The following is a 27,059-nucleotide window of genomic DNA, read 5'->3' on the forward strand; positions in this document are numbered from 1 at the left end:
CTAGTTTCTTCATGACGCAGAAACACCCAAAACTGATGACATCACACCATTTTCAGGAATGTGAAGAAACTTTATAGGAAAGAATTTTAACCTGCTGTAAATGGACCTATTCTGACACCTATTTGGTTTGAGGTCCCATATCAAAAATACCATAAATCACTTTATTGAGTCTTTTAGTGAAATTTGTGGTTCTTTGGCTTTCCTCCCAGCCCACAAAATGTGATATTCAAAGACAAAACCTGTATTTAGTAGTGCTTGTGAATGTAAAATCCTGACCTAAAACGAGCTGTTTGGATTTTGGGGATTTGCCGACATCAGCGATTCCCTTTTTTGACTAATCAGGAGCAAGTCTGACCTAATTGGTACCCCCAACCCCCTCCCGCCCTCTCCCCTCCCCTCCCTCCCCGCTGCTGGAAAGAAATCTCTCCAGCAGCGGGGTGGAGAAAGCCAAAGTTGAAGAGCCATCACTGCTCGGTTTTTGGCAGTAAACAGCCACATAGTTCCATGCACAAGCTTCCCATCTCGGAAGAAAACAAGCCTAAGTGGCTAGAGTTCATTTATCAAGGAAATGTTCCAGCTACACTCAGTAAAACTGTGCATGTGTGTGCTAGTCACTTCATGGCCGACTGCTTTTCCAACTTTGGACAGTCCAACAGAGGGCTAGCGAATAGACTGGTCCTGAATCCAGGCGCATTACCAACCATCCGCCAACAAACCTCGGACCCTGGAAATGTGAGTATTTTAAATGCTGTGTGCTGTGGAGTAGATGTAGGAGCTTTTCCTCAGTGTCCGCCCTGTCTCTGTGTTAGCTTCACGATGCTAACTTTAGCTGCAGTTAGCATGTTGTTTTAGCCTGTTATGTTACGGTAAACGAGCTTCGCTGTTTTCTAAACATTGTGCACTCGGAGCTCATGGCGCCGCTCTCAGTGACGCTGAAGAGCGGGGCGGTATCAGCGGTGGCTCATTCACATATGAAGACCACGCCCACTAAATCAGAGCGTTCTGAACAGAGGGGCTATGAGAGCCTGGAAACAATGCTGCTGTGCTTGATTTATTGGCTTTTTGGACCAAAACATGTTACTACCATTTCATGAAGACATCAATGATCCATATTAAACTGCAGAAAAGGAGCAGAATATGGGACCTTTAAAACTTGATTTTTTGATGGTGTGGTTTGCTTTTGTATATCATAACAAGGTATCACTGTTAAATATCCTCTGTTTCATAACCAGTTAAAAACTACCAACAGGACAAAGTATCCCCACAAGACACAATTGCACAAAAGTACCCAGTATTAATGAAAAGAACATCTAAAATACTAAATGTTCTACTACAATACACTACACTACTCTATACTACATGTTATACTACTACTACAATTAATTTGACCATGATATATTCCAGAAAATTCCCACACAAACTACTTTTAACAGGCAAAAAGCACTGAGTTTTAGCATTCAGGTGTCATTTCTATAGCCTGGGAGAGTTTAGTTTGTCGAAAAATATACAAACTGAGTTTGACCCGCCCCCAAATCTACGACTGACATCTTCATAAATTGGTTGCAAAAGAATTAGAGGACCCAATAATCATGAAATAATATTCTTTCCGTAAAGGATGCCTGCAGGAGGCCTTTTGACATGTGGCAAATCCAATAGCACACATCACACTCATAACCGAATTCTCAATTTGTTATCAATACCGTGTAATCCCTCTAAACACTCTATAAACCCCAGCTGATAAAATCAGATTACAGTCTTAGCTTCTCTTTTCTTGCTTTAATGAGGCTTTAACTTAACTCTCCAAGATCATAGAAATACCAAACCAAAAGAGTGACATTTTTACACATTGAAGGTGAAGGTCTGTTAGGGGGGTTATTAATGTGGACTAATGTGGACTTACTTCGAGAAGTCTAGACTATTAAGCATTAGAGACAGAGAGCGTAGCATAGCATATTAAACATCAGAAATATTGCAGCATTCAAGGAGTTATTTGCTGTGAGAATCAGAGAACATTTTTAATAAACATCAGAGAGAGAGCAAGAGATTAGGAGTAATGAAGTGTAAAGTTGTTAGAGGATAGAGACAAGAGTGAAGCATGAGGCAATTTACAAATGAAAACATTGTCCTCATTTAGCCACTTAAGAGGCTGATTTGTGTGCGCTTAGATTGGACAAGGATCACACACGCTCATTATTGTATAGCTGATAGTCTGGAGTTTTTAAATCTAACACTACCAGTGTGTGTTTAACAATACTGCAGGATTCACTGGGGCTCATTGTCAAAGTGTTCAAACCAGTGAATACAATTCATATCCAATGTATGATGAAGATTAGAGAAAGAAGGAGAGTAGCAGAAAAACATGCAACAGAAAGCGTGAATTTTACTCACTGTATTCCAGAGGAGATGAGAGACACGCTGACCACCACCAGGTCCAGAATATTGAAATAGTTTCTACAGAATGAACCTTTATGGAGGAAGGCTCCATAGGCTGTCATCTGAGGTCAAAATTTGGGGTCAAACAAAGAAGAAATAAATCAGAAATCTAAGAGGGCACAAATATGATTACCTTTAACACCCTAGTGATGCACATGGGGAGTATGTTACTATAAAAATTGCTTTCTTTGTCTTTTTTTTAAGGAAGAGTTGGTAACACTTTACTTTAGAGGTCTGCAAATTTTATCACATTTAAGTAATAATTAGACAGACTTTTTTCTTATTTCTTTGAAATTACCCCTGAAATTTCATGAGAATTTGGTGAAAATAAGCACATAACTTCTGACCAGATTCTGTTTTGCAGTGCGCCTGTACTCACAGTGTCTATCACAATCAGGTAAGGCCAATTTACAACCCCACTCTTGGTGAATATCACATCTGAAGCCTTCAGTTGTATCATGTAAAAATTATAGGCTTAATCATGAAGGTTTATCATTTTGCAATTATGCGTATCAACTGACTGGGTACTACAGAACTGGTTGAAATTAAATAACAAATAGCTAACTATCAACTGCTTATTGGGAAATTGAATTATTCATTTAACATTTCAAAGATAATTATCAGAAGAAACAAACTGTGATTTAATTTCAAATAAATTATTTGCTAATCGTCACCTTCTTACCTTCAATTTGGAGTAAATTTCAAAGAAACTGGAAAAAAACAGTAACCTACCAATTGTGACTTGTGACAATAAATTTGGACATTATTTTAAAGAAGTTATGTGCTAATTTAAAAAAAAAAAAAAAAGAATCCAAAAAGTCTAATTATTACCTAAGTGTGATGAAATTTGCAGACCTCTCAAGGAAAGTGTTACCGGAGAGTTTACTCAGTCAGGCCCCTGAATCTCATATCAACTTTTATCTTACAGTGTAGAAATTGGGAGATAAAAAAGAATCATGTTCTACATCATGTGCACCGTTCACATTTTCTGTGAACATATCTATTAACGTCACACTAAACTACATCTAGACTGTGCTTTGGCTACTTGTATGAAGCTAAAGCTCTGTACATGCTGCAGAAACTCAACAACTCTTACAGCTGACGTCTTTAAATCAATGGATTCATCAAGATGCGAAAATGTTTGAGTTCAAAAAACACATTAGAGGACACAAGACTGGACCAAAGTTATAAAACTGGTGCAGATAAGTTAATTTGGGTTTAAAAATGTTGTCGGATGTCAAAATAGTCTCAAAAACATGAGGAAAAACAATCCAGATAAAATTCAGATCCTGATCCTGCCATAGAAAAATCCTACCATATTTTCCCCCTATCGCCCCCTAACGGAGAACATTGTCCTTGGTCACAAGCAGAGTTTGCTGATGATTACGCAGCATGTAACACTGCAGAAAACTGACCACTGAGTATGCTTGACACAAAGCGACTGATTTTTTTTAGAAATAATTATCAATTAGAGCATTCATATCTTACTTTTATAATCAAATTTTTTTGGTGCTTGCTGCTGGCCCTTCAATGTTTTCACAAAATCACATAAATTCATACTAACAGCACTTTAACACCAACATATCTACATCTTAATCATCAGATACTACCTTAAGGATGATCTCTATGGTGAATAGTCCAGTGAAGACGTGGTCAGCATAGCCCAAGATCTGGAACACAACAAAGAGCACCATGTATCTCTGTTAATGTTAGGATGCTATTGTTCATGCATTTGATCTAAGTATGTCCCCTGTTGGGTCAGTTATTTTCCAAAGAATCAGTGTTGCACATGTTTTAGAGAGCAAGCTGAGCCGCTTTCTCTACGAGGATCCCATTCTTCAAAGGGTTTGTATCAAACTCATGAGAAACTGCAGGATAATCCTGGAAGACTCTACTCTACTGAAGAACTAATGAGGATCAGGTCTGAGGATCATTAATCCAGATCTGAAAACAGAGGCTGAAAAGCAGGATGCATTATTTCATTAAGGTTTCAGAACAAGGTTAATTGAGGTGGACTAATATACAGCAGCCTATACCATAGAGCAGGAAAACACAATAAAGCAGATCTTTATTAGCTCCCAGGGGAGTTGTCCCACTCACTGAGGGAAGAAACAATACAGAAAAGCAGAAAGCTCAAAACACTGTACCATCTTTAAACAAGACTGCTGATACAAATTACACCTCGAAAAAGAAAACAACAGTAAAGTATGAACAATATTCTGTTTTATAGTGGATACAACTGCTGTAAAGACATCTATTGAACACATAAAAACACTACATGTTTGAGAGTCATAGAGCTGGATCAGGAGGAAAACACAATCTACTTCTTTTCTGTGCACATACATTTTCACATTATGGCTTTTAAACACAGAAAAAGTCATAAAAACTCTTTGTTGGGTTAAATTCTGATGAAAACATTTGTTTATTCGCTTTCGGTAAAAGTACAACCACTATGTGTTGCCAGCCTTGCTAAAAATAAGACTTAAATAGACGAATAAAACCTAACAGGCGTTTAATATCTTCTTAACATGAAGTTAATCACACTTGCAGTACTCTGGAAGAATCTCATTAAGTGTAACAGGCCAGTCTCAACAAGCTTTGCTTCCTCTATATGTTGCTGTCAGCTGTAATCCATTTAGCCCAGAATGAGCGCGTGTGGGCAGCTAATGATGGCTGCAGCGCTTGCCTCTGTCTGTGACTCTGTGTACGTATATCTAGGTCTGAATGTGTAAGAACAATATTTACACTTGAATGCATTTGTGTGTGAATGTGTGTGTGTGTGTGTGTGTGTGTGTGTGTGTGTGTGTGTGTGTGTGTGTGTGTGTGTGTGTGTGTGTGTGTGTGTGTGTGTGTGTGTGTGTGTGAATGTGTGTGTGTGTAACCTGGTTTCTGAAGGAATCATTCTTAACCGGGTCCTCAGCTGCCAGACTGATGCTGCTGAGCAGGATGAAGAAGAGGATGAGGTTGGTGAAGATGTTGTGGTTGACTATCTTATGGCACAGGACCCTGAATCTGGAAAACAAAGTTCACACTCAAAGAAAGAAAACCAAAAACCACAGAAAGGAGAAGAGAGTGAAGAAGAGGGGGATTGACAGAGACAGCAGAGGGCAGGAATCTCTTACTGGTTGTCGTGGCTGAAGATGAAGAAAGCACGGGCCTCAGGCATAGGAATGGCCTTCTCCTTCAGCTGAATGTCTGAGAGAGGCCGTGGCCTCGGGCCCACTGGCATCTCCGGTTCATCCTCATCCTCATCTCCTGATGGTAGAGAGAAAAAACAGTGAGGAAAGAAGCAATGGTAGAGAAGTAGAGAGGAAAAGAAAAAAGGTGACGAGGATCAAGGAGAATTTTCAAAATTTGCAGATATATGGTGCTGGGTTTTTTTGGGGGGGCAATCGTGCTTGAGCACGGCACGGTGCGGATGGCCAGTATGACCGTAATAAGTTCAACAACTAACACAATTTCTACAGGCAAGTTAAAGCTATGGTCTACGATTTGGAAGCTTGGTAATTATTAACACTGTCAAGGTCGTTATGGTCTGGTGGTCTAATTTACATGATATAAAAAGCAAAAAGAATGAAAAAATCCATTCAGTACTTCAGCTGCAAAACGGCATTATAAGTGACCAATCCGAACTGTCGTTCCCTCATTTTTGGGTTTGTACAAGAGTCCATCCAATCCCCTGTCTCCCATGCCCATGGTCCCACCTCGTCCTTCCCCACTACCCCTCTCAGGTCAGCTAGCTGCTCAGCTACCGAAGCGTCATGGAGCCGGAGAAGACCGAAACCAGGAAGCTGTTACTGTTACCCTCCACAGGGAAGGGAAGAAAAATGAAAAAGTTTCAAGGAAAAGGCTGAAGCAAGGAAGAATTATGAGCAACAGGTGCCAACAGAGGTTGAATTTTGGAGAAATGTACGACCAGTGGAAAAAGCTGCAGAGGGATTTGGGACTGAAGACTGACGCCGAGATGGCTGAGTTTCTGTTGAACGCTGCTGGTCAGAACAGGTCAGCTCTGTCAATAGATTCTAGCATAAGTTAGCCACACAACTTAAGCATTGTAAACTGAGCTGGTGAAGACACACTGAGAAAAGTAAAGCCTCGCCCACAGTCGGCTCTGCTCTGATCAGCCGGAAGTGGCAACGCCAGACCTGCTTCGCTGGCTAATTTATGGTTTTGATCGCGCCGGTCCAATTGAAAAAGCTACCACTGTGTGTTACAAGGAGGATGACTGTCGTGTTTGTTACATCTTCTGCCGGCTGGCTTCTTGCTCTGTTGGGTTTCAGATCGTAGACCATAGCTTTAAATCCCTGAAAGAGCTCTTGATAGAGTGCAAAAATACACCAAAACTAGTGTTTGGTCTGAGTTAATATTAATTAAATATCAAGGTAGAATATCTCCATGTGTAGCTGTCCACATAGTGTATTGGATGGGTAGAAAGAAACATTGGAAAACTGTCAAAAGTTTTACAAATGGGTGCACAGGATAAAATCTTCTTTGTGAGGTTTACTGATTTTCTCAGGGAGTAAATTCTACTCTTACTGGTGCCAAAAAGAAAAAGTTCATATTTCATTGTTCCAATAAATATCCCAGACAAAAAAAACACAGATTACCTATGTAATCATTGGCAGGATATGGATTCTTCTCCTCACTCTCATCTCCACAGTAGTCATCCATATTGATCTGCAGAAGAAGAACATCATCTTCATTATCAATTTAATTTCCAAACCGCCCTGAATCACTCACTCTTTGGAGTCTGTGGTGGTTCATTCTTTCTCAAACATCTGTGTCTGCTTACCTTCGTGGCCATGTTGGTCTCTCCATCAGACGTGATGGACTTCAGCTCGATCTTCTCCTTCTTCTCCTCCTCCAGCGGCGGCTTCTCGTTGTCATGGCGTTTCTCTGGACTGGACAATCTAAATCAAAGAATTGAAATCATTAAATCTTCAAACCGTTGTATCTCAAGCAGAGTTTCTGCCGTGGTAACCTGCACATGTGTGTCAAATCACAGCTATTATCAGCACAAGGACGAAATGTTAATGAAATAAACGCTTGGTGGAGTTAATTTCAATCAGAGACGCGTGAATCAGAAGGATGGTTGGCATGTTTTTTTTTTTTTTAATTACGCAATTTCTTTAATAAATACAGACAGTTACAACGAAAGGAACATTTAATCAGGGAACTCGTTCTTCCTAAGCTGCACAAATATCTCACATAATCTTTTGTAGGCGATGAGATGCTGGAACTAGCTGTTAAAACTGGTTTTGAAGCTGAAAAACTTAATTGTTGAGCATTTTTATGCTTTGATTCCACAATATCAGCATCCTCACATGCCTCTGGCTACCACTGACAATCGTGGTTGCTGCAAGCGAAAGTTTTTCTCCTCATCTTGTTGAGATTAGTTAAACTCTTCAGCTCTTTTTGGTTTTTCTTATCTCATCTATCTGCTTTACCTGGCCAGTTTCCGCCTCTCCTTCTCCTCCTCTTCTTCTTTCTGCGCCGACGTCAGGCTCTCAGCATCTGCAAGGTTGTCCACAGCGATGGCCAAGAAGACATTCAGGAGGATATCTGTTCAGGGAGGTGGAGTCAAGGAGTTTTCTGACACTTTAAGTCTACACTGAGGTCAGCTGCATGCAATCCCAGAGAGAAAAGTGAACTGAAGTCTCAGCAGCTCATGCAGAGCAGAAAAAATAGATAACACATGCTTTCCTCGCGTTATGCATTCCAACCAGGGAAGAGATCTGATTTCATTCACATCACAATCAGCCACATTGTTATCCTTTTGATGCAATCAGATTTAATAGAATCAGAAAACAAGTTTAGCTGTCAATCTTTGTTCCAGCCCTCTTCTTCATTCATCAACCCCTGTCACTAAGCTACGACGGAGCTACTTCATGTGTAGCAGGATACAGTTTCCGCAGATGAAGAGGATGATGAAGTAGATGCAGACGAGCATCCCAGGGAAGGATGGACCACCGTACGCCATGATACCATCATACATCACAGAGTTCCAGTCCTCTCCTGTCAGGATCTGTGAAGACACGATACAGATGGAGAAGTTTATTCATTCGATCTTAATTGCGATTCTTCAATATTTACGATTTTTGCGATTTAGTTTTGTTTCTTAACACCAGACCATGTGAAAAAGTTAAATGATGATGATGATGATGTCTACAGACTTTATCAGGAGCCATATTTTCTCATTAAATGCACATCATGTGAGTCAGAGAAAAACATTTCGCCCTCTGCTGGAGAAAAGTGGTAACTTTTTTTACAACCCAGTTTATAGCCAGAGACTGAAATGAAGAATTTGAATTTGAAAACAAAGAAGATTTTTGACAATGAAGCTCGACATGTAAGAAGGAAGAGCTTATTGGTGCGTTCCATTTGCACTCTGGGAATGCCCGGCTGGAACCCCATATTTTAGAATTTTAGACTAGTGTTTGTCGCGATAAATCAGCCGTAAACATAGTATTATTCAATGTTTATATACAGACATACTGCTGTTATGGCAAGTTTTTCCGACCTCTCAACTGGAATGCTTAACTTGCACATGACCCCATTCCCACTCCCAACCTCGTTCCAGCACAAATGGAACGCAGCATAAAAGCAGGAGGAGCATCGTTACCTGAAACACGGTGAGAAGAGACTGGGGAAAGTTGTCAAAGGTGCTGCGTCTGGTCTCATCGAAGTTGAATTTACCCCCAAACAGCTGCATGCCCAGCAGGGAGAAGATGATGATGAAGAGGAACAACAGGAGCAACAGGGAAGCGATGGAGCGGACAGAGTTGAGGAGGGAGGCCACCAAGTTTGAGAGGGAGTTCCAGTATCTGGAGGAGAGATTTCCAGTTAATGTGTGAAAACAGAAAATCATAATTTCATCTCAGGACTCTTTTTGACTCTGAAACCAAGCCTGCCCATCTCCTTTATGCATCCTGAGGACATTTGGTAACATTATAGTGGGGATTATCTTCCTCTTCCCAGAAATGCAGCTGCTGACTTTCAAACACGTATTCATTCTGTTTTCATTGCTTCAGGAAGGAGAAATCGATACGCCGTCTATGTCAGCTAAACTCTGTTCAATAAACCGTCAGAAATAGAAAAGTGGAGATGTTCTTACCTGGTTATTTTGAAGATTCGTAACAAGCGTACACAACGCAACACAGAGATGCCGAGAGGAGACATGATCTTCGTTTCAACCAGAATGGTCTCAAGAATTCCTCCACAAACCACAAAGCTGTCGAAGCGATTGAAGAGAGACACAAAGTACGCCTGTGGAGAAAGAGAAAGGTGGAGTCTAGGTACTGTGGAGTTGACTTTCTTCACAGTTTATAAAAGTTGAATCCTCAATAATTTAAAAAAAGACGCTTTGAAGAGAACCACCAACCTGGAGACCCAGACTGTACATCTTCAACAGCATCTCACCGGTGAAGAGTGCAAGCAACACCTTGTTAGCTATGTCTAAAAGGAGGAGAAGAGGAGGATTGTGTTTTGGCCAAATATGATACGCATCACAATACTTGGGTGACAATACGATAATATCATTCTACTGATGTTAATATTCTACACTGTTAACTGTTTGATTGAAAACAGCTTTTCTATTTCTTTGTTTGAAATAAAGAAAGTCAGATGCAGTGTTTTATACAAACACTTAACTTGAAAACAGAAAGTGTTTGAAGTTTGTCACTTAAACTACTGTGACATTAAACGAATGTTACAAAAACATTATTGGGTGAAAGACGTGGTCAGCTGGTGACACTGATAAATGTCACGTTGTGTAACCAATGTTACCCATATGAAACTCTAATATTGCACAGAACATGACTATAACTGTTATTTTATCAGTCTACTACACTGTAAAAAACTTTAACTTAAGATGATTTGAAACTAACTGACCCAAGAATAGAGAGAAAACATTGATGTAGGTGATCAAAACCCACATCATCAAGTTTGGGAATAAAATATTTTGAATATGCTTTAGTATTATATTTATCATACAGTGTAGAATAGAATAAAATAGAATAGAGCTTTATTTGTCATTGCAACAAGTACAACAAAATTTCAAATTTCCACTGTATGTTTAATTAATATTGCCCATAATGGGCAATGTACAGTGGACTAGCGCCATCTACTGCAGTGGAGGTGCAGAAGACGTATTTTATTTGCAACTCACATAAATTATGATTTTCTTTTTTTAAAAAAAATATCAATATTAAGAGTTGAAATATCAATATTTTATCACAGGTCAAAGTATTGCGATATATTGAAATATTGATATTTGCCACACCTCTAGTTACTAAGGTTTATAAATCAGCTCCTACATTCAGAAAAGTGTCAGTGTGTTTTCTAACCTTGTACATCTGTTAACCACTGAGGCTGCTGGTGATGTTCAGAGGCAATGGTCAGCGTGTTGAGGAAAACCAGGAAGATGACCAGCCAATAGAAAACCTGCGATTTGACCGCTGCTCGGCATTTCCTCCGACACAGCCGGTTCCACCTCCTAGAGTATCGACTAAAGAGGGAAAGGCAGAGACAGAGAGAAGAGGTGAAGAAAAGAGAATGTATAAACATTTGAAAGGTAAAGGAAGAGTCAGAGAGGAGAAGGTGCGGCGGGAGGATCAGAAAAAGAAGGAATGAGTTAAACAAAAGATGATCAACAGAACCAAGAGAAGAGGAAAGAAAACAACAAAAAAGAGAGGAGATAGAGAAAGACTGATTTAGTCCATCAACAGAGCAATAATGACATCATCCCTCAGCCTGTTCGCCTGTTGTTTGAGAGCAGAGCTGTGAAGCAGTTAGTCATCCTCAAAGACGATTCACACCCAGAAGAAGACAGTATGAAGAGCTTTGTTGTCGAATGAGATATGTTTCATTTGAGAAAACAAAAATTCTCAGAGTCATTTGTTTTGTTCCACAATTCAGGATAAATTATGCTTTGAAAGAATAAGAGGTTCATTTCTAATTCAACAACTCTAACAGCTCCTCTGTTTTGTGCTGAACACAGAGTCTCCTGAACTTTTTCTGCCCTCTACTGTTGATTATAAAATGTTATTGTTTGTGGTAATTGCTGGTTTCACGTCCCAGTCACTGCATGTCTGTTTTTACCTGACTTTATGAGAAAATGATTAGACGTCTGAGGTTTAATTAAAGTCTTTAAAAATAGTCGCCAGAAAGGAGAAACTAAAGAAGGTGAAACTATTGTGTTTGTTTTAAACAAAGAGGAGACACGTGCTGAAATTACACATTTATGTTTAGGGTATGTTTCATATGCCTGGCTGAGATTTTAAGGGGAGGTGCTGTAACCATTATCCAGCCAGCCTTTAGTGCAATCACCTTAAATTATACATTTAAAGCTCCTGTGAGTCATTTTTGGGTTGATGTCAGCTTTGGGGGCTTCTTTTTATGGTTCCAGCATAAAATCAACCCAGTTGCTGGTGATTTCTTTTAAGTCTTCTCACGGGAGCTACAAGTTCATGAGCGTGTGAGAGCTCCTCTCAATATAAGATCTTTGACCAAAAAGTGAAAATCAGCATTTTCATGCTGTGTTCCAATAATGGGCAACACTTTATTTAAGAGGTCTGCAAATTTCATCATACTTGGGTAATAATTAGACAAAGTTTTATCTTATTTCTTTTAAATTAGCACATAACTACTTTAAAATAATGTCCAACCCACTGCCCGATGTGACGCTGAAATGACGTATATTTAACATAATTTTCAATGTCTAAATCAGGTCTCCTGAAGGTGCAGAATGAAAGTTTTTATTATGTCTTTTTCGGACGTCATAAAGAGATTAGATTAACGTCTAAAAAATGTTTAGATCCATTTTGAATTTCTCATTGATGTCTAGATTAGGTCTGCAAACGATGTCACAATGCTGAACGTCATTACAACCTCCAAAAAAAGTCAGATTTAGATGTCAAAATTTGTACCTATCCTGCACATTGCTTTGACATCCACATATGGTCTACAACGGACTGACCCAATACTGACATGATCTGTGTCGCTACGATGGCCGATGTTTGGAGGAAAATTTATTGTTGCAAGTCACGATTGGTAGGTTACCGTTTTTTCCAGTTTCTTTGAAATTTACTCCAAATTGCAAGGTAAGAAGGTGACCATTTGAAATAAAACACAACCCACTACAAAACGTTTTCAGAAGTATTCCAACGTTTCTGCTTTTTCCAGAGAAGCAGGTGATAAATAGCTGCTTAGGTCTTGAAAACAGAAGTTAGGTTCATTGTTTCCTCTGATAATTACCTTTGAAATATTCAGAGAATAATTCAGTTTGCAGTTGATAGTTAGCTGTTTGTTATTTAATTTTACCAAGTTCTTTAGTACCCAGTTTTTTGATACCCATAATTGAGATCACATGTAAAATGATAAACCTTTTTGATTAGGCCTATAATGTTTTACATGATACATCTGAAGGCTTCAGAAGTGGTATTCACCAAGAGTGGGGTTGTAAATTGGCCGTACCTGATTGTGATAGACACTGTGAGTACAGGTTCACTGCAAAACAGAATCTGGCCATAATGTATGTGCTAATTTTCACCAAATCATCATGACATTTCAAGGATAATTTCAAAGAACTAAGAAAAAACTTTGTCTATTTATTACCTAAGTGGGATGAAATTTGCGGACCTCTAAAGTAAATTGTTACCAAATAATGTCAATGGGGTTCTGGCTATCGAGTCATTTGGAGGACAGGAGACCTTTGTTGAGAAAATGTTTGTTTTGTGTTTTTGCGTGTGTAACTCTGTGACTTTTGAATCTTCTTAAACTGATCTATACACATGGGAGGCACTGTCCCTCCCTGGCTACCTCAAACTCATGTTGTCCAGTAGAGGTAGAGATAAATGAAAATACTTGATATATCGCAGGTTGTTGCATGTAAGATGTATAAAATGACCATATCGCAGGTTTGTGAACTGCAAATGCAAATTTTAAAAGTTCAACTGAAGAGTCTGCTTGAATTGTTGTACTGGTGTCATTTTTGTGCATTAATGGGTTGAATTTAAATTCGATATAGTGGTTTAGGGAAGAGTTCAGTGAATTGAGTTGTATATATCCTGTGTGTGACATAGCTTAAAAATATCAAGACATTGATTTTAGGTCCTATCGTGCAGCCCTATTTTCCAGTCTTCTGGTTGAGTTTGTGTACTATGAGCCATGATGCACCCACTGGATGTTAGATGAGACACACAACTCACATCACAAGACAAAGCTGACATGCATACCCATAAAGCAGAATACAGGTCATTATAGATGTCTGCGGCTCGTACTGGTGAAGGATTTAAAAATGATTTTCTGGATATTTAACAGTAACCGTACTCTATACCAGTATTTACTTAACTGAATGTAAAACTATGTAAGCCAGAAAATTAACTTTGAGAACTATTAAAGTTTTTAAAGGTATAATTCACAATTTCAAAGCACTGTTTCCTTTTTTAAAGTAGCAACACAAAAAAGTAAAGGTTTGAAATCTGATTGATATAGAGCTGTTAGCTAAAAAGCAACAGTAGTTTTACACATGCAGGTGATTGAGGCTTGCTATGACCTTGTTCTTGTCTTTTTGCTAAGCTAACTAGCTGCTAGTGGTAGATCCAGAATAAAAGGGACTCAATTTCCTCATCCATCTCACACAACAGAGAAAATATGAAAACTTCAAGACGATCGATTTTTCAAAAGAACGGGGCTGGTTGATTTGATTTGTTGTAATAAAGTCCGTCCCCTTGTTTTTTAACACACCTGTACACAATCACACCCAGACAAACACACACACACACACAAAACCACAACAGTTGAGACATTAGAGCAGGTGGAATAAAGGACTATGGAAAACAACATGTACTAACCTGAACTTGGATTTGGAGATCCTATTTCTGGAACACAAAAACAGAATGGATTATACATACACACATAACACACATAAAGACAGGTACACAACATGAACAGGGTGATTTGAGCCAGATAAAGGAGACTTTAACGTCTCTTTTATCCTTCATTTGAGATGGAATAACTAATATCACTGAGTAAGCTGTTGCTAGTTTTGGAAACCCGAGGTCAACGAGAGCTTCAGCGAAGTATTTCTTTAACAAATCACCCCTGCAAACATGAATACAGTGGTAGGCAGTCAAAAGAAAAACAACGACTGTCAGTTTGGATTTCCTCCAATCAGCTCTGGTGTGAACAAACACAATTTGTTAATGTAAGCACTGTCTGTTGATTGTTCACCACTGTAACAGCACAAAAAAAACCAGACAGAATACTGAAGACAAGAGAGTATGTGAAATGAAGAGGAGGAAGAGAAACATGAGAAGAAAAAAGAAGACAGTAGAAAGAAAGATGAAGGAAAAAATCCAACTTCCAGAAAACAAATTTGACAACACGTCAAATTATATCTGTGATACTGTCAGACAAAATGATTGACCATGACCTGAAGTTTTTTACATTTGATGTGAGGTTTTACATCAGGAAAGCTTACAGGATGAAGTATTTCACCCTTTCTTTGCTGACTAACCGAGGTTAAAGCAGAAAACAAAACAAATGTTCAGATCAGTGAATGTGATGATGACTATGATTAAATGATCCAAGGCTTTCCAGCTCCTTTAAGTGCATTCAAATCTCCTTTTATTTCTCTGTAGAAAAAAAACTCATATAAAAAGTAGCAGTAGAATACTAAAGTGCAATGAACAGCTTTTTTTGTGAGCAATATGTTCTGATTTGTGAGTAAAAGCAAATAAACTAACCGACCTTTTGACTGACTGACAGCAGCAGTGAAATGACTCACTGACTGACTGAATGAGAGAATAAAATGACTGACTGGCTGGATATGGAGTCTGACAGTACACGCGTCCCTTCCCTCCATGTGTCCGTCTTGATTATTAAATCAGCGGGCGCCAAAGTAACTCCTACCCCGAGGTTCGTCTCAAAAGCAGTGCGCTGAGGAACAGACTGAGAGCCTCAAGTTTTATCTGCATAAAAGTCGGAGAAGGAGCTTTTATTTTTCACTTGATTTGCTGCAGTTTTGCTGTAAATAAACTCATTTCATTCTGTTTCTGGAAAATATAAACAAAAATGTTGTATCATGTGCCACATGATTCATGCGAGCACTTGAGTCGACTTCACTTGCCAAAAAAAAAAAGGCTCCTAAAAAGCACAGCAAGCCAGCCTTGAGCCAACAATCCTTTTGGCACATTTTGTAGCTGAAATTTAACTTTTAATTAGAGCTGAGAGAACTGATTCATTCACTGTTCATTACATCAAGCATCTCACTGAGACTTTTGGATATTTCTAGAAGTTATAAGAAGATTTTAGTTGTTATTTTGAAGCAGATGTGTCCAAACTTTTTCATGGAGGGCTCTTCATCACAGATGTATGAGATCAAACTTCACCTGTCCCTCAGTTTTATCTTGATACCAGATGATCAGTGCTCAGTTTTTTGCAGTGTTACATGCTGCTGAACATCAGCAAACTCTGCTTCACACCAAGGAAAATGTTCTCCATTAGGGGGCGATGTGAGCAAAATATGTCAGGATTTTATCATGGCAGGATCAGGATCTGGGCCCGTATGCATGACAAGCCATTAAACAAATGGGACCATTAGTCCTAACGTTCTGTTATGAAACGGCACGTTTGGGACTGTAGATAATAGTTCTGTTAACTAATTAAACCATGAAAGTGACACAGGTACAGATTATGTCATTATTCGGGGAACCTCTGGGAAAACCCCATCAAACTTATAACAGTAACAGTGTGCCTGAGAGAAGATCAGGAAAAACAGTTTTTAGAGGAAGAAATTGAGATTTTATGACAAGAATAAACCAACAGCTGTTATCAGTTAGTCAATCAGTTAAACAAAGAGAAAGAGAAAGTTTGGTGATCTTGAACAGAGTAAATGTGTGTGGTGTTTCTGAGCACACGGTAGAAAACTCAATAATAAAATCAGTAACATGAAAGCGGCTTTACGAAAACAAGCACCGCAGCAATGCCCCAGTACCTCGATGAACAACTTTTAAAGTAGTTTATGAACTCCAAAATTTCCCCACACACATCTTGAAGGCAGCAAGCCTCGCCGATTTGAGACTTCACTTGTCACTTTTATCTCATCTGTCAACTGAAACATGTCATGCCTCCTAAATCTAAAGTTGCTGTATGCTGTACATTGTCACCTTTCTAAAGGGTTGTCCACTGTCTTTGTATATTTTGTCTCAAACTGTAACGTATTGCGCAATGTCTGCCGTTAAACAACCGAACACGTGCTGTAATCCTGCTGTTAGCGCCTGTAACGGTGGTGTATACCTCCATTAAATCAAACGCTCTTTTGCCCGTTAACCTGGCTCATGCATACCACTAATCCATTTTTTTTCGTCGTTAGTACAAACGGTCTGTTTTCCCTGCTAATGGCTTGTCATGCATATAGGCCCTGTATTTTATCAGGATTATTTTTCATGGTGTTTTTTTAGACAATTTTGACCCACAAACAACATTTCCTGTATTCCAAACATTTTTTTCTGCACCAATTTTTTGTGTAACGTAGTTTTACATCATTTAAAGCTCAGCGCCATGATAAATGCACAGTAACAATGAAAGCTGGGGGCCATATGAAAATGGACCCAGGCCTGACTTTGTGCAAACCCATTTTAAAGCAAAAGCTTAAGGCACATCTTTAAGTGGGAGATAATTTATTCTGATGAAAACAGACTCTGTAGCTCTTGGTGTATTGCTGTGGATGTGGGCTAATGTCACTGTAAAACTTTGCTCTCTCTTGTTTCAGTCTGACATGGGACAAGTCGACGTAAACAACATAACAATGACAGTGCAACAGATGGACAGAGTGAGGACACATAAACAACAGTGTATCATCCACATGTGCCGGCTGGCTTCACCGTTCCTCTGCACACGTATTCAGTTTGAGCTCACCTCTAAACTCTCTTCTCTCTGTTTTATTCTGCTTTATTCACTGTGTGATGTGTGTCACTGTGTTTGCTTGTGTTTTGCTGATGTGGACCCGCTGAGGGTCACGGCTCCAGTGTGACCTTGTTTCTAAGAAAAAGAAAGCAGCGCACTTGTTTGAATAATGTGTAAAAATGAAAAGAGGGGGGGAGGGGGATGGAGGAGTGTGTGGGTCAGCTGTTCATGAGCTCCCACAGGAGAGGAGGAGAGCACTTCAGCTGAAAACTCATGGAATGAAGAGAGAGGAGAAACAGAGAAGATACAGAAACAAACTGGATGACTAAAGGAAGAGGTTTAATTCTTCTGTTGTAAAATAAAGTTTCTGGTCTCCTCCATATCTTTGTCTTTAAAGTTACTCGTTTTACATCTTCAGGACAGCACATAAGAACGAGTCGGGTAAGATGAGCCAGTGGTTAAATTGACCCACTCCCTGTTCCTAAGCACCTGAGTCCACGTTTTGTGATGTGACAATGAATTCAGGAGCACTCATCATTTGTACCAGAAGAGCACATGGGACAAGTGGCTGGTATTTATCTAAAGAATAAAACAAGTCATAGCACAAGTCTAGAAACGTGTATCATACATGTTGGTAACAGGCCAAAGACTTGAATAGCTTAGGCCTTTTTTTTGTTCCGAAAAGGCGTCTATAGGGCAAAGTGAGCTAAATACTGGGGGCTAAACTGAGCCAGAGATTCAACCATAGACTGTTAAACGAATTAAAACATTTTCTGTGACATCAACATCTGTTTCTGAAACAGTTTTGACACAAATTGTGGGCGGGGCCATGTTGGAAATGGGGCGGGCTTAAAGTCTCCTCACAAACATCTAAAAACTGCCTGTCTGTCAAAGAGGTAAGCTATGTTAACTGTAAGAGAAATTTACAGAGAGGATTGGGCCACTACAAAAAAAAAAAAAGAAATCCCCAATTTTTGTATCCTATTTTTTTCTGGGGTAAGAAGTCAGAATTCTGACTTAATCCCAAAATTCTGACTTTTTTCACAGAAAAATGGAAAAATGTAACTTTTTTTTCCATGGCCCTAATCCTCTTCCGTAGAAATTAGCTTTTTTGGCAAAATTTATTTATTTTTTGTACCAGGCAGTAAATGTGCTTATTTCTGCTGAGAAAACTCTGTGTGTGTGTGTGTGTTTTTGTGGTTGCTGGTACTTCTGGAGCCAGCTCCAAGTGGACACTTGATGAACTGCAGATTATTTGGTAGACACCTGGTTTCATTTGAAATGTTTCAGGACATAGGGCCGTGAAAACATGACCTCCAAAAGAAAATTAGAGTAACTGTTGCTCAACTTGTCCCAGGTAAGGGCGAAGTTGATCCAAGTCATTGCATAAACTGAGTCATTGAGCTCTTTTTTAGAAAAGCTGTCAGACCAAAGAACTACAAAAGAAAGGAGGAGATGCAGAGAGCAGCAGCTGATGTCAGGGGTGAAAAATCCATCAGATAAGTGGCTAAAGAAAGAAGTACAACACCTGACTATCTTAATAACTTTGTAACTAAATGATAACTATAAATATTAAGCTGAGTATTACACAACAGTGTATTTCTATTGATTTTTCAGTAACTATCTATTCAGGTCTCTGTAGCTATGAAATTTAACTTTTTAACTTCATGGATCTTTCAAGTCTTGTCTTTGTTTCATAATTAGGAATTTTGTGATAAACCAAAGGCAAGTTTTAAAATATAATTTTTTTCAGTGTTTTTTTGTTCGGTTTTATGTTATTTAGGCTTTCTCTAAAAAAACAAGTGCAACTATTTGAACCTTTATGATTAAATTTCTTTTTCAGAGGTAGGTAATTTCTGAAAGTCTGATCAGGTTTAATCTAGAAAGAGCTCAATGACAGTCTATGCACTGACTTGGATCAACTTCACCCTTACCTGGGGCAAGTTGAGCAACAGTTACTAATTTTCTTTTGGAGGTCATGTTTTCACAGGCCTTTGTCCTGAAATCCTTTTTGTAACTGCGATCTACAGGAGACGTCCCAAAACAGAAACTTGTTTCAAGTGTAATTCTGACGATATACTTCAAGCTTGAGGAGCACAAGTAAAAACTGTCCCATATTATCCCACTCTCCCCTATTCTTAAACTGCTGGGTAAGTTTTTATCAAGTAATATCAGAGAGAAAAATCAGTATCTTAATGTCATATAGCAAAAATCTTGTTCTGTCATATAAAATTTCAAGCCTCTGTCATACTTACAGTAAAAAAAACTCCAACATTTGAAGTAGAAAAACTGTTTACAAACTGTTTAACTAAGTTTTGTTTCTCTTAAACACATACTTTTAATTTCTCTTACCAAAAAGTAATTTCTAAACTGTTCTTTCCTCTGGTTCTTCTAAAACAGGGTGCAATATCCTTCTTTCAAAACAAGTTTTGACTTCAGTGTCACAGCTAAGTCGTGTGATATTACAAAAACACACACTGTCAGGATAATTTCCCAGCTCCCTACCCCTGTCTCATTAAAAAGTCACACACCAGTTATGAAAATGGAAACAGGATCCCTTAAACCTCTGCTTATTTCAGAACAACTCCTTCAAATACAAACAGTTAAATATGAAAACAGCTCAGTGTTACACTTCTCTCCTTTAACATCTCTTCCTGCATGACCTCAGCGAGCGTGACGGCACAGGGGTCCGGCTCTGTGAGGTCACTTTAGGATAGGAGGAGGCAGAGCCACTTTCTCCACAGCTAACGCCGAGTTCATCCTCAGGATTGACTGAAGGTTATTGAGAGAGCTGAGGGATGGAGGAGAGAGGAGGGAACAGTGAGGTACTTACGCTAGCCGGGTACAGCAGGTCTCCCCCTCCCCGTCTCCGCCGGGGGCGTTGTCTGTGTTGACAGATTCGTTCTCACTGGCCGGCATGCTCACTGAGAAACAAGAGGAGAAAAGAAACACAGGGAGGGAGGGAAAAGAAACAAAGGAGGAAGTTGAAATAATAGGAGAGAAAAACTGCTTTAATATCCTGAATAGCAGCAGTGTTCAATGACTTTTACTGCACTGCTTGATATAAATTGTGCACGTTTGAAAGCTACACTGCCTCCTCTCCTCTTTATAGAGCACCGAGGAGCTACTCTTAATTCAGACTCAAACACATTATGTAATCTCTTTTAAATTGTATATATTTGCACTGTTTGCCTAAGCTTATGAACACTAAGTTTTCATATTAACAATATTTACACGGTAGGTGATCAGAGACAAAACCTCTGCAGAGGCTTTTAGGAAGGATTTCAGGATCCATGATTTCTAAGCTGAGGGATTGCTGAGCTGCGGGTTCATTAAATCTCTACAAAACCCCCTTTTGTGGTTGAAGAGAAAATAAATGTAGAATTTGGTCTTTCTGCAAATGTTTAGAGGGATAACAGAGCTTAGAATCAAACTGTGAGAGCTTGGTGGCGTTTATGTTAATGCAAATAATGAGCTGCACAGATATATGAACAGGAGAAAGATCACCCAGTCCAATCTATCTTTGTATGTAAAGCCACAAGGGGACTCCAAATGTGTCTCTTTGTCTTACTCAAAGACAAACGTAATGATGTGTAACACTGGGAGGATGAACGCCAGGAAGATGGAGACTGCTGCTAAGAAAGGACAGGAGTAATAGGACTTGGCAGTAAATGATGGAAAAGTGTTACAAAAATAAACTGAAACAATCGGGGAGATGGGTTGAGGCGCGGGATTGATGGAAACATCACAGGAGGGAGGGATGGATGGATGGATGGAAGGAGAACGAGAGTGGAGGGAGAGAAGGGAAGAATGTGGGATGGTTGGTTGAGAGACAGACATGAAGTGATACATTGCTTTTTATTGCTTCTGTCAGTCTTTGGCTGCCTGCGGGAACGAGCTGCACTACCCTCACTGTCACCTCCAACACTTATTGTAGCTCTCTGTGTGTAAGAGCTGCACACTGCTGATGAATCCTAATCCTGCTTGTGATGAAATGATACATCTGGTGCTCAAATGAGTTAAAGCACTCCTGCAAAAGTTATCTTAGCATTCAACAGCTGAAGATAGTCAAAGTTAGAGTCAAAGAAAAATGATAAGATTTGTTTTTCAGGAGGTATATGCATAACTTTTTACAAACTCTAATACTTCAGACTTCAGACTTAGGATGAGTCTGACATGAGACAGACTTTGGGTTGTGTTCTAGAGGCAACTGGTGACTCTCATTGCATTTAGATAGAGATGTAAGGATGGGTACCAAATTAGGTAATTTTACAGCTACCGACCAAATTCAGTCAAAAGTACCAGGTACCACTTCATGTAAAATCAAAAGGTACCATGTTTAGGTACCTAAATGCATCTTCGTGACTGTGAGGGAGTGAAGGAAAAGGTGATTTTCATGCTGGACATGAACACAGCTTTTCAAGGTATATATATGATAAATTGAAAAATATATATTTTATTATTAAACAAATTGACATTCATTACCACATAAACACAAAAAAGTATCGAAAAATGGTACCCTTGAGTACTAGTACCGTTAGCCAGGTATTGGGCATTGGTACCATATCATTTCAAATGTGAAAGGTACCCATCCCTACGAATACCCTCAACATGACTGTTTGATTCAAATTCTGAGTTTCTGATAGTGATATAACTTTCTCAATTTTCCAAACTGGATATTACTCAAAATGTAAATGATAATCTTTTTATTTCACTTCCCAGATAAGGTGCAATGAAAAAAAACGTCTCGTCAATTTTCTTTAGGGCAGAGACTTTAACACAACTTAAGTTAGGATTAATTAATTTTAACAAGGTGATGCCCCCCAGAGTGGAAAACACCGTTGTAACACAAGGCTGACGACAAACAATGTAGAGGAGACAGTTGATACCTGCCAAGTGGATGGAAAATTTATGTTAAAAAGAATCTGATGAAAGTCTGGCTAGGCGCATTGTTCTGGGCAAATTATGCAACAAAGAGTTAGCATACCACTGAAGTAATTCCAGCCTCAGATATCACCTCAACGGTCAACATGTAGCTACAGGTTGTATATGGTAACAGCAAGTGAGACCAAAGTACGATCTTAAAAACTTGAACGAATGAGTCAAACTTCACAAACACTGCCTGCTCAAACGCAGTGATGCTCCTTAAACTGTACTTTACATTAAGAAAGTATATCAGATTGAAAATAATCATGGTTTTGTTGTTTAAGCTTATGTATAAGTCTATTCCTTGATTTAGTCATCTACCAAAATCCTTTTGGACTGAAAAATGCTGTTTCTTATGTCCAATATTAATATGTGATTAACTATGATTAAAAAAGTTTGAATTAGAATCATTTTTGTTGTTCAGTCCACCATTTTTTTTTTTAAATTTTTCATTATTTTTTTTAATAAACAAAGTTATCATTTTTCACTGTGAAGTGTTAAGTAGTGTTAACTGCTTTTATTCAAGTCACTGTTTTGTGCCTTCTCCAGAAATTCATAAGCAATCTTAAAAAAAGTATTTTCAACAATTACCAAAATTAATATCCTATTGAACAAAAGGTAAACGTCTTTGAATTAACAGTGAAGCTAACATTCCTGGCTGGCCATGCTCTGCTGGTTTATGTCAGAGGCTCACAGAGCCTCACTGTCCCCAGCATCACTAATGTCTGTGCTATGTAGAGACAATTTCACAAGCGCTACGCTGGGAGTCCCATTACAGATGATTGTTGTTCGAGGTTGCGTTTGATCATACAAAGTGCTGTTTCAGCACATTGTCACACTGAATTGAATGCAGATTGAGCCCTCATCGATTATTGAAATCCAAAAAGGAACGATTTACTTCAGTCTGTCATCATCTCAATGCAGGATGATTCCTTTTTTAGTTTAATCTCTGAGAAATTTCCTTTTAAAGACCAGCAAAAATAAAGTTTAGCTTTTTAATGTGAAAGGTGATTCAAGTAACAGCGCATTTATACTTTACCTCATTTTTTAAATTATAAAATGGTAGGTATAAAATGTCAAGACAGAAAATGTATCTCATGATCAGAGAGTCTGTACACTTCCCTGTGCATGCCTGCAAGGATTTTTTTTAACAGTGTTTGATGCATATTTGTTGATGGGGAATGTAACCACTTCCTGTTAACATTAAGCTCATTTTGAGTGATGTGACCTTTGCATAAACATGAGCAAATGATGCAGTGCAAACACAAGAAATCAAGCCATGCAAAGTGTCTTTAAGCATGCAGCCACTCATTCTAAGCTCAAGGAGCTGCAGTCATCAAGCCATTCTTCATTCCAGGTCCCACATGTAAACATGAAAACTAGGAGAAAAAAAGGGTTTTGTGTTGAAAAGCACTAAGGCATTCAAATTTCTTTTTGTGGGACAGTTTGGCTCCCGGAGCAGATTTGCAAAGCCTTTCAGCGATGGATTTAATATAAATTAGTAACTAAGATTTGCAGCATTCAAAGGTTGAAAAAAGCTGTTTTTATGCTGTGTTGTTTTTGATCATGAGCTGCCTTGTAAGCACTTAGCTAACACAAAACATCAAAGCAAGCAGCAGTGAGTGAACAGTGTTCTTTGCCACATGGTTGATGATGGATGAATTGTGTGCTGCAGAGATCAGGCTGCCCTCTCTCTGAACATTAAAGGCCCGGCTGTGAACGCGCTTTGTGTTCCCTCACCTCGACACGTGCCACCTGCTGCTACGCTACTTAGTTAAAAGCACTCGGGCCCTGCGGTCTCTCCTGAGGCTTAAGCCTTTCAAATATAAAAACCAACCTTGTGCCTCCTCCTCAATGGAACTCTGAACTAGTTCAATACCTATTGTTAGAGTAAACCCCAAAGACCTCAGACTCAGAGAGACACAGAGAGACACAGAGAGACAGGAAGAGGTAAAGAAGGACAAGGAACAGGGAGCATGGGAGGGAGGGAGATGGATGGAGGGAACGAGGAAAAAAGGAGAGTCACACATTTCAACAGAAAGGAGAGATTCATTCAGTCTGAGGATACAGAAGTGGATTTTAACTCAGGTATTGACAACATCTTAAAAAGATATTTTCAGATATCTCATTTAAAAAAAATATCCCAAACTGACCAAAACCAGTGTGAAGTCACAGCTCAAATCCTGCTGTAAAGTTGAAAAACAAGTTTTCATGCATTCTTCAATTATTCAAATATCGCATCATTTTGAATTTTAGCCTTTTTTTTTCTCACAAGGCACTTTCCCCATTTATTTTAAAGTGATTAAATACACTTTTCAACATGTGAGTTACAAACTCATTATGGCAGTGCCCGGTGAAAACGCTAAAAAGGCTGAAATTCAGTTTTAAAGGCTCATTTTCTACATTTTGCTACCAGAGCTAGCATGGCTAGCAGCATCAGTGCTTGGAGGGGGATTTCAGGGAAAGGAATCTAAAACAAGGAGAGGACTGTGGCATCACAAATATTTCAAATATTTTCAATCCTCATGTACCATCGTCCTCTTGTTTTTATGTCTCAATCAGGCAGATGCAAACCTTTTCCTTTCCTACAAAACCTATGAGGGGAGAGGGACGGAAGTGGCTGCATCTCAAAACAACACAGAAAATGAACTTCCTCCTCCTGTACTGATGAGTCTCTTGATTTTGATTGTTCAATTAAAAAGTTGAGGGTTATGGAGAAGCAAAAAAGGTTTTAATGCAGTGGAGACAGGTAACGTTGCCAGCAGCAGGGGTAGTTCTGGTGGCAAACTTCCAGGTCTCCACTGTGAGAGGAAAATGAATAAACATAGCCCTTAGATGATTATTCAGAGGAGGTTGTGCAAAAGGCTTTAGGAAGACAGTGAAAATAAACTGTTGTACTGTCTTGAGAGGCAGCCACTTACCCCCCTTTTGCTTTGAAGCTCCAGAGGGGGGAGAAAAAGATGCTCACTTCAATGCAGGGGGAGAGGAAAAGAAAAGAGAGAAAAAGAGAGGAGAGGAGGATAACAGAGAGGAGGGGAGAAGGGGCAGTCCACTTGCATGTCTAGAAAAGTGTTTCCAGTAAATCTTTAACTACTGTTGGACCATGCAGACAGACGCACACGCCTTACGAAGGAAAGCCGCATTTTTCTTCACGGCTCCACGCAGGGACTGAAAACGTTGGCTCTTACCTGGGGATAGAGAGCATGGCTCAGCAAGACAAACACACACATACACACACACCAAGAGGATACATACACATGGGCACTGACAGTCAGCTGCAGAGATGTGGGAATGCACACAATCTGAAATTTTACACACAAATAAACACATGTATGTCCTAGCTTTAAAACCCTTACAGGACTTTTCTATCTCTTCGTGTGATAAAGGCTCATTACAGAGCAGACAGAGAGGAGGGATGAAAGAAAATATTCTCTGGACAGATTCATATTCAAGAGGGTAGAAGATATCAGCATTCAGAGGCAGGATGCTGTGTTGTTTTCACAGAGCAATGCACACCACAATGCATGTTTCCATCTTATTCTCTTTCCTCTCAGACACAACGACTGATGTTCTCTGTGTTCATTCAAAAAACACGGCCAAACACTTACACACAAAGACTGCCATACAGGAGGAAATCATATAACTCTCAAGCTGTATTAGCTTGTGTGAAGATTGTGAAAAACATCCTTATTCACCATGACAGAAAGCAAGCAGATACAGGAAACAAACAAAGAAAAGCTGATTCTTATCTGCTAACCCATAAAATACCTGATTTATTGCAGAATATAAAAAGCAGGGATGCAGCGTTTACAACACCCAACAAAAAGACATCTCTGTGATTAGCACCATAAAACGGACAATAGGCTGGTTATAGCTGTGAAAATAAGTCTCAACACTGACTGAAGACTTTTATGCCATCAACTCATAGACTAAAGACTGTATAAAGTACAGTTTAAGGCTCAGTGGTGCCAACTATTGGCATCATGAAGCACAAAGGTAGCAGCTGAGGCTTCAACTAACCTTCCAACAACCTAGAAACCAGCAAAGAGGTGTAGCTAAGTGAAGAATACGACTGTTTTTAACCTGGAAACCCACCTCCACTACATGTTGACTGCATGCTCTCTAAAAACTCACACTGGTTTCATGTTCAGTCCAGCACAAAAGAAGGCTGCCGTACAGCTAGAGACACAAGACTGAGGAGTTACTGGGCTTACCAACCCAATAATGATTTTGCTAATTCACGTTGGGCTGTAAAACCTCAAACCTGTTGGACCCCGGCTTGGCTACTCTCATAATGTTGGTTTGTATCAAAGTATTAAATACAACCTGGTGTCTACACAGTCTATTTCATTTTGAAAGTCAACTGGGGGTACACCAATCACAATTTTCTGGCCAATCACCGATCTCAAAAAAAACCTGACCTGCCGATATCGATTTTTATTTTTTATTTTTCTAACTGACAACATATATCTTTAATATTTCAATCTTATTTAATTGAAAATCATTGAACAATACATGTAAAACAATAATATCTTTATGTTTTAACTTAAAAAACCATTTAAGTGTCAAGTGTAAAGTTTAAGGTCTCAGAGCAAAAAGCAACAATGTCTGGCTGTCAGACCTTCCCAAAGGTATACAAGATCAGTTTCATATGTAAGGATGGACCGATCACCGACCCCCCCAAATTAAGGAAATCACTGGACAACTCCATGTTTTACTCAGTTTGCTCCATGCAAATTGATAAACTGTTGCTCCTGCATCTGGCAGAAATAGAAGTTTTGTGTATTGAACCA

The 27,059-nt window shown here is 39.1% G+C and overlaps 1 protein-coding gene across 10 annotated transcripts in view; it reads right to left on the reverse strand.

Annotated features, from left to right (window-relative positions):
- cacna1c (calcium channel, voltage-dependent, L type, alpha 1C subunit) overlaps positions 1 to 27,059 on the reverse strand; it is a 292,067-nt gene that overhangs the window by 56,207 nt on the left and 208,801 nt on the right. For 5 of the 10 annotated variants that reach the window (XM_074697816.1, XM_074697807.1, XM_074697814.1 and 2 more), the window contains exons 11-24: positions 20,174 to 20,264; positions 14,286 to 14,312; positions 10,779 to 10,939; positions 9,815 to 9,888; positions 9,548 to 9,699; positions 9,056 to 9,257; positions 8,338 to 8,458; positions 7,881 to 7,995; positions 7,226 to 7,343; positions 7,041 to 7,110; positions 5,556 to 5,688; positions 5,316 to 5,445; positions 4,044 to 4,103; positions 2,389 to 2,495 (exon numbers count right to left, since the gene is read on the reverse strand). In XM_074697816.1, coding sequence (XP_074553917.1) covers positions 2,389 to 2,495; positions 4,044 to 4,103; positions 5,316 to 5,445; positions 5,556 to 5,688; positions 7,041 to 7,110; positions 7,226 to 7,343; positions 7,881 to 7,995; positions 8,338 to 8,458; positions 9,056 to 9,257; positions 9,548 to 9,699; positions 9,815 to 9,888; positions 10,779 to 10,939; positions 14,286 to 14,312; positions 20,174 to 20,264 — 1,561 coding nt within the window. Of the gene's footprint in view, positions 1 to 2,388; positions 2,496 to 4,043; positions 4,104 to 5,315; positions 5,446 to 5,555; positions 5,689 to 7,040; positions 7,111 to 7,225; positions 7,344 to 7,880; positions 7,996 to 8,337; positions 8,459 to 9,055; positions 9,258 to 9,547; positions 9,700 to 9,814; positions 9,889 to 10,778; positions 10,940 to 14,285; positions 14,313 to 20,173; positions 20,265 to 25,394; positions 25,455 to 27,059 lie in introns of all 10 variants that reach the window. The other 5 variants (XM_074697813.1, XM_074697811.1, XM_074697810.1 and 2 more) reach the window with 2 other exon arrangements.

This window comes from Halichoeres trimaculatus, unplaced genomic scaffold (genome assembly GCF_033239565.1).
Source record: "Halichoeres trimaculatus isolate MK-OKI-2021-1 unplaced genomic scaffold, fHalTri1.1 fHalTri1_scaffold_21, whole genome shotgun sequence".
Lineage (NCBI taxonomy): Eukaryota > Metazoa > Chordata > Actinopteri > Labriformes > Labridae > Halichoeres > Halichoeres trimaculatus.